This window comes from Sapajus apella, unplaced genomic scaffold, assembly GCF_009761245.1.
Source record: "Sapajus apella isolate SASKATOON/1434 unplaced genomic scaffold, GSC_monkey_1.0 scaffold14, whole genome shotgun sequence".
Lineage (NCBI taxonomy): Eukaryota > Metazoa > Chordata > Mammalia > Primates > Cebidae > Sapajus > Sapajus apella.
Window position 1 is genome coordinate 4871498 of NW_022436954.1, and position 7855 is coordinate 4879352.

The 7855-nt window shown below is 49.2% G+C and overlaps 1 protein-coding gene across 1 annotated transcript in view; it reads right to left on the reverse strand.

The window, feature by feature from the left end:
- Nucleotides 1–6601: 6601 nt before the first annotated feature.
- The window catches only part of PACS1 (phosphofurin acidic cluster sorting protein 1), a 188870-nt gene continuing 187616 nt past the window's right edge, over nucleotides 6602–7855 (reverse strand). The window contains exon 24 of the mRNA XM_032282763.1: nucleotides 6602–7224. Within this exon, the coding sequence (XP_032138654.1) occupies nucleotides 7067–7224 (158 nt within the window). The 3' untranslated portion in view covers nucleotides 6602–7066. The remainder of the gene's footprint in view (nucleotides 7225–7855) is intronic.

A 7855-nucleotide genomic window follows, 5' to 3' on the forward strand; every position in this document is an offset into this window, starting at 1 on the left:
ACCAGGATGGCCTCGATCTCTTGACCTCGTGATCCACCCGCCTCGGCCTCCCAAAGTGCTGGGATTACAGGCGTGAGCCACCGCGCCCGGCTTGCTTGGTTAATTTTTAAGTAGAGATGGGGTTTCACTATGTTGGTCAGGCTGGTCCTGAACTCCTGACCTCAAGTGATCCACCTTCCTTGGCCTTCCAAAGTGCTGGGATTACAGGTGTGAGCCACCACACCCAGCCTCACTGGGCTTTTCATCCTGCTGTTCTCAGGGAGTTCAAGCTCCCAGTGACCAGAGACTGCATCCTCTCAAATCTAAAATTCAGGTGATTGTATCCAGCGTGTAAGGGAAACCGGCCACATGGAGTAGAGGTCAAGAGAACCCAGGCTGAGTTGCTTGTTGACACCCACACAAAAGCACGGTTGCATGTACCCTCAACAGACAGCCTGAGGCTGGTTCACCTGAGGCAGAGACACCTGATGCCTGCATGCATACCTCCACGTGGATGTGGATGTGTTCACAGGCCCAGTACTGCACACACTGTGTACTGGGTAAGCACAGGACTCCTGTTTTCTTTCCCTGTGCTCTCTCTTTAATAAAGGAGCACATTTCTTTTTTTTTTCTTTTATATATATATATATTTGTGATGGAGTCTCACTCTGTCACTCAGGCTGGAATGCAATGGCACAATCTTGGCTCACTGCAACCTCTGCCTCTTGATAAAAGTGATTCTCCTGCCTCAGTCTCCTGAGTAGCAGGGATTACAGGTACCCACCATCACACCTGGCTAATTTTTTGTATTTTTAGTAGAGACGAGGTTTCTCCATGTTGGCCAGGCTGGTCTCAAACTCCTGACCTCATGTGATCCGCTCGCCTCGGCCTCCCAAAGTGCTTGGATTACAGGTGTGAACCACCGTGCCGGGCCAAGGAGCACATTTCTTTTATCACCTTTTTACCAATAAATGGAGAGAACACTTGTCAATCTCCCTTTTCGAGTTGTGCAGATTCCTCCCTCTGGCTGTTCTGCTCACCATCTTTGGGCTTCAGTGGTTTCTTTGTGATTCTCCTTAGGCGCTGGCTGCTCCTCCCGGTGTGCTGGTGGGGAAGGCTGGGCCTTCCCTGCTGGTTCTCATGCTCTTATCACCTAGCCTTGCATATGTTTGGCCCTTTCAGCCACTTGGCTCTTTATCTTGTCTCTGAGGATTGCACTGTGTGTCTCCGAAAGGAAGAGACTGTTACTTCACCCTGCGCTGTCCTGTGCTCCCCCAACAGCTGCTGGTCTCATGCCAGGCTACTACTGATGGGCACTCAGTAAATGGAGAATAAAGGAAGAAATCCATGTTCAGTGGTGATTCAGCTCCTTATGCCCTTTCCACAGTGCTCAGCAGCCCCTGCCATCCCATGCCTAGGAAGTTGTTCTTGCTGCTTTTAATATTACCATTTCCTCCCTGAAAATCACTCCCACTGCTCCTACTCCATCCCTTTGGATCCTCGGAAGCCCTCTTCCCACTGAAATCTACTTTCTTAAATTATTCTTTTTCTTTTGGCTAGCTTCTCTCCCTTTCTCTGAAGTAGCTGAGGGACTTTTGCCAAGGCTATCAGCAAATAAGGCCAGGCACAGTGGTCCCCGCCTGTAATCCCAGCACTTTGGGAGGCTGAGGCGGGTGGATCACTTGAGGTCAGGAGTTCGAGACTAACCTGGCCAACATGGTGAAACCCCGCTTCAATTAAAAATGCAAAAAATTAGCTCAGTGTGGTAGCTGTTGCCTGTAGTCCCAGCTACTTGAGAGGCTGAGGCAGGAGAATCGCTTCAACCTGGGAGGTGGAGGTTGCAGTGAGCCGAGATCAGGCCACTGCACTCCAGCCTAGGCAACAGAGCAAGACTCTGTCTCAAACAAACAAAAAACCCCCCAAAAAACGGCATCAGCAGATTCATCCATAAGCACTCAAGATGGAAGGCTCCTTAAAGACCACGTCTCCCCTGCTTCCTGAGGGGCCCTGGTTCTACCTTGGACACTACTAGTTGTTGGTTCTTTCTACTACTGAGCCAAGAATCACGTCCGCTCAAAACTGTCCCCAGAGGCTCCTGTTTCCTGACTCAGCTAAGTTCAAAGCCGTGCTTCTCCATTTGCTAGCGGTGTTGCTTTTCAAGCATGGTCTTCTATTTTGCCTGCTTCCTCATCTGTAAAGCAGGGTTCCTGTTACATACTTTGTTGGGTCATCCAGAGAATGCAATAAAAGGACATAAAGGCTTAACATTAGGCCTTCTACAAAACAGACACTATTCTTAGTGCTTGTTTATTCTCATCACCATCAAGCTCAGTATTCAACAGACCCTGTGCTAGTGAGTGCAAGGTGTGGAAAAAGAATGAGAAATACAGGGCAGCTTCTGCCGGCAGTGTTGCTGGACAGAGATGCAGTCAGAATGAAGGTGAGCCACAAATGAGGTGGCAGAGACTGAACAGAAGCAAGCATGAGCTGTGTGGCATGGACTGCAGGTGCCCATGTGATCAGGAAGGAGATGAGCCCAGCGAGGGATGAGTTCAGCTCTCCCCAGCATCAGCTCTCCCACATGGTGGGGAGGCCCACATCTCCATCTCTGGCCCAGATCAGTCTTCTGAGCTCTACCCAGACCCCTATATTCCATTTCCAGTTGGAATAGCTCTAAGTCCTGTCCAAATCTCCTGTAGGGATGTTCACACAGGGCAGTCAGTCTGTCTGTCCTTGACTCTCTTTCAACTGTTTTTCTTTTTTATTGAGACAGAGTTTCACTCTTGTTGCCCAGGCTCACTGCAACCTCCATCACCCAGGTTCAAGTGATTCTCCTGCCTTAGCATCCTGAGTAGCTGAGATTACAGGTGTGCACTACCCACCTATTTTGTATTTTTAGTAGAGATGGGGTTTTACTCTGTTGGTTAGGCTGGTCTCGAACTCCTGACCTCAGGTGATCCATCCGCCTCAGCTTTCCAAAGTGCTGGGATTACAGGTGTGAGCCACTGCATGTGGCCTCTTTATTTATTTATTATTTTTTAAGAGACGGGGTTTCACCATGTTGGTCAGGCTGCTCTCGAACTCCTCACCTCAGGTGATCCACCTGTCTCACCCAGCCTCCCAAAGTGCTAGGATTACAGGCGTGTGCCACTATGCCCAGCCTCCCCACCCCTTTTTTTTTTTTTTGGAGATGGAGTCTTGCTCTGTCGCCAGGCTGGAGTGCAGTGGTGCAATCACAGCTCAGTGCAACCTCTGCCTCCCAGGTTTAAGCGATTCTCTTGCCTCAGACTCCCGAATAGCTGGGATTACAAGCGTCTGCCACCACGCCCAGCTAATTTTTTCATTTTTACTAGAGACGGGGTTTCACCATGTTGGCCAGGATGGTCTCCATCTCCTGACCTTCTGATCCACCCACCTTGGGCTCCCAAAGTGCTGGGATTGCAGGCATGAGCCATTGTCCAAAGCCTTCTCTTTTTCCTTTTTTTTTTTTTTTTTTGAGATGGAGTCTCACTCTGTTGCCTGCCCATGCTGGAGTGCAGTGGCACAATCTCGGCTCACTGCAACCTCTGCCTCCCAGGTTTGAGTGATTCTCATGCCTCAGCTTCCCAAGTAGCTGGGATTACAGGTGCCCACCACCATGCCTGGCCAATTTTTGTATTTTTAGTAGAGATGGAGTTTCACCATGTTGGCCTAGCTGGTCTCAAACTCCTGCCCTCAAGTGATCTGTCTCGGCCTCCCAGAGTGCTGGGATTACAAGCATGAGCCATCATGCCTGGCCTCAACTCTGTTTTCTAACCAGCTGCTAAAACTTGTTAATGCTACCTCTGAAGTTGCTCTCAAATCTATTTCCCTCCAACCCCTCTACCTTTATGATGCCCTCATTACATCTTTTCTAAACAGCTGCTGCAGCCTTCAAGCTCATCTGCCAGTCTGCAGAGCAGGTCTTGTTTCCTCTGACATGTTGTAGTAAGAAGATCTTTCTAAAATCCATTGTCTTACTTCTCTGCCTAAGTCCCTTTGCCAGCTCCCGTCTCTCTGGACAGAGTGTGCCATCCTTGCTCCAGCTCACAGTAGTGAGGCTCCTCAGGGCCTGGGCTCTTCCTTCTGCTCCTGCCCCATCACTCACCATCCCCATTGCCTCCAGCTGCACCTCACTGAGTCCCATGTGGTTCTCAACATCAGCCACATTCTCTCTTATCTCTGCTTTTGACACATGCTACTTCCTATGCCAAGAACATCCATCCTTGTCAGATGCCTTCAGGATGCCACTCAGCTGTCATTTCCTTTGGGGCATCTTCTTGGACACCTCTTCCTGCAGGGTGGACATCCCTCCTGTGTGCACCTGGGAGACCTGTCATGCCGTGTGGTGATGGTCTGTCTCCCCTACTAGAGTTCCTGTGTAGGACCCAACCTAAGTTCATGCTGTATCTAGGACAGGAACTGATACATATTAGGAAGTTAATAAAAGCCAGATGATGTATGGATGGTTGGGAAGATGGGATCTGAGTAGGGTCCTGAAATATGGCCTGAGACAGATGATGGGGTTTAGAAACCTGACCTCTTCTCAGCCGATCTGTGTGCATTGGACAAGTGATTTAACCCTCACTCTCAATAAAGTTTAAACCAACCTTTATTGAGGGTCTGCCACGTGCCAGGGTGCTGGGTGCTGCAACAATGAGTCCGGCAGCATAAGTCCCTGTCTTCCTGGAGCTCTCAATTCAATTGGGGTACAGAGACATTTGCTGCAGGTAACAGTGAACGCTATGACTGAAGAGACAACAGACAGAGGCTAACAACCAGGGTTTGGGTGGGGTGGTTGGAGAGAGCTCTTGAAGGAGGTGATACAAAGGCCACATCCTAAAGGAAAAGGAGCTCACTTTGGGGGTGGGAGAGGGATGTGGGCACTGAAGATCAGGTGTGGCGCAAGGGTGGTGAGCATGGCAGGGGGAAAGCAACTAGAAGTGAAGGTAGTAAGTCAGGTGGAGCCAGACCATGGGCCTGGTGGACGGGGGTTGTCCTCTATTCAGAGGGCACTGGGAGGATGACGAAGGACTCTATGTGAGGAAGGTGCCCTGGCTTACATTTGGAAATGGTGTTTGGGAGGCATCATGGCCAAGAGTTGCTGATGGACTGGGAGGGGGTGACATGGATGACTCCAGGTTTCTGGCTGGAGTAACAGGATGGATGCTGGTGCCATTACCAAGACTGGGAAAGGTCAAGGGAAATCAGGAGTCTGGCTTTGGCCATGTGTAGTCTGGGATGCCTGTGTGTTCAAGTCGCCACATAAGCGGTTAGATAGGAGGCTTTAGAGTTGGGAGGGGAGGCTCTGACCTTTGGTTTCCTCCTTTGCAAAAGGAAGCATCAGCAGAATTGATTTCACAGGGAGGGCTACTCTAAGGACTTGATGAAATAAACCATGCAAGGCACTCAGCAGCAGCCCAGCTCAAAGGAAATACCCTGTACGTGATGATGACAGCTATTAATGTATTAGTCCTTGGACATAGCAGGGGAAAGGGGGGGCAAAAAAAGCAGTTTAAAGATTAGTCTGAAACCTCCTGTACAGGAGAATCCCAGATGATGCATGTAGGTATAATCAACCTCTCACCCAAGCGTGGGCTGCACCAGCGACTTCCTTCCAAAGAGAACAGCATGGGAGCAGGTGTGTGGGACTTTACAGTGAGGGGCCCAGGTCAGCATCATCAGTGATGTCATGTTGACAGCATCTGCCCCTGACAGGCTGTGCTGAGAAGGGCATTCACCTTTGAAGCCTTCCTCCCCGCAACCTAGAACCTCCATCCAGCCATGAGAAGAACATCAGACAATCCCCAATTGAGGGACATTCTGCAAAACGTCTGACCAGTAATCCTGAAAACTGTAAAGGTCATCAAAACAGAGATCAAAAGTCTGAGAAAATGTCATAATCCAAAGGAGCCTAAGAAGATAGAATGGGCCAGGTGCTTTGGCTCATGCCTGTAATCCTAGCACTTTAGGAGATCAAGACAGGAGGACTGATAAATGAGGCCAGGAGTTCAAGACCCCACCTCTACCAAAAAACAAAACAAAGAGCCAGGTGTGGTGATACATGCCTGTAGTCCCAGATAGGAGGCTGAGGTGGGAGGATGGCTTGAGCCCAGGAGTTTGCGGCTGCAGTGAGCTTAGATGGCACCAGTGCACTCTAGCCTGGGCAAGAGAGCAAAACCTGGTCTCTAAAATCAACAAAAAAGAAGACAGAATGACCAAGTATAGTGTGGCATTCTGGGTGGGAGTCTGAAATGGAGAAAGGGCATTAGGGAAAAACTAAGAACATATATATAAACTAGGGACATTTATTTATTTATTTAATTTGAGACAGAGTCTCACTCTGTCGCCCAGGTTGGAGTCAGTGGCAAGATCTCGGCTCACTGCAACCTCTGCCTCCTGGATTCAAGTGAGTCTCCTGTTTCAGCCTACGTAGTAGCTGGGATTATAGGCGCCTGCCACCATGCCTGGCTAATTTTGTATTTTTAGTAGAGATGAGGTTTCATCATGTTGGCCAGGCTGATCTCGAACTCCTGACCTCAGATGATCCACCCACCTAAGCCTCCCGAAGTGCTGGGATTACAGGAATAAACCACCATGCCCGGCCAAAATAGGGACTTTAGTTAATAATCAAGCATCGCAATTGGCTCACTAGTTATGACAAATGTACATGAATGTAAGGGAAACTGCCAGGGTGGTATATAGCCACTCTTTCTACTATCTTTGCAACTTTCCTGTAAACCTAAAGGTATTCTAAAATAAAATAATTTACTTAAAAATAAAACCAGTCTGGAGTTGGCATGCAGCTTAGAGGCTCTTATACTTTCTGCACCAAAATGCCATCCCTTTGCCTTTAGTCTCTGGCGGACCTGCGAGCAACTCTGCTCTGGTCCAGCCTTAACTCGTGGTGACTGGGCAGAGCTGCTTCAAGTCAGCACCTTCCACCTGAGTTGCCTTGGGCTACAAACTGTTTCTACACAACTGACTTCCTCTTCTTTGCTCGGAGTAGAAGTCTGTCTTCTTACTTCTGAGCCTATGAGAAAACCCAGGTGTCTTTTGGGCTAAGGCATCAGTAGCACATATGGATTTGGGACCCCATTCCAGCAGCATGAGGAACTTCATTCTGTAAACAGATATTTATTGTGCACCTGTGATGGGCCAAACAGTCTTCTGGGTACGGTGGATACAACCGGGAAAACCATTTCCTCTTTTCTTGGCGCTTGCATTCTTGTGGGAGAGACAAATGAATAATTAATGCCAAGGGGTGGGAAATATGAATAAGAAAAAAAAAAGGGGGTATGAGAAGGGAAGGCCTCCTGAGGTGATATTTCAGCCAAGACCTGAATGAGGGAGCAAGCCACAAGGGCCTGGGGGCATTAACAGGATGGATGGGACCAAAGATCTGTGCGAAGGCCATGAGGCCGAGTGGTATCTGAGAAATGTCAAGAGGCCAGTGAGGAGGGGAAGTGTAAGCGGAATAAAGATCCAGCAGCTCCTGGGAGGTCAGACCATGTGAGCCTCTTCACAGGGGAGGCTTCAGCTTACAAACCTAGGTAGATGGGACACTCTGCACAGCCTGGATCAGTAATCCAACACAATCTACTTAGCTCTGAAAAATCTCTCTGGCTACAGAGTGGAGAACAGGCTACAGGGAAAAGAGGGTGGAAGCAGCGCTAATTAGAAGCCTATCCAGACAGGCCGGGCGCGGTGGCTCAAGCCTGTAATCCCAACACTTTGGGAGGCCGAGGCGGGTGGATCACGAGGTCAAGAGATCGAGACCATCCTGGTCAACATGGTGAAACCCCGTCTCTACTAAAAATACAAAACATTAGCTGGGCATGGTGGTGCGTGCCCGTAA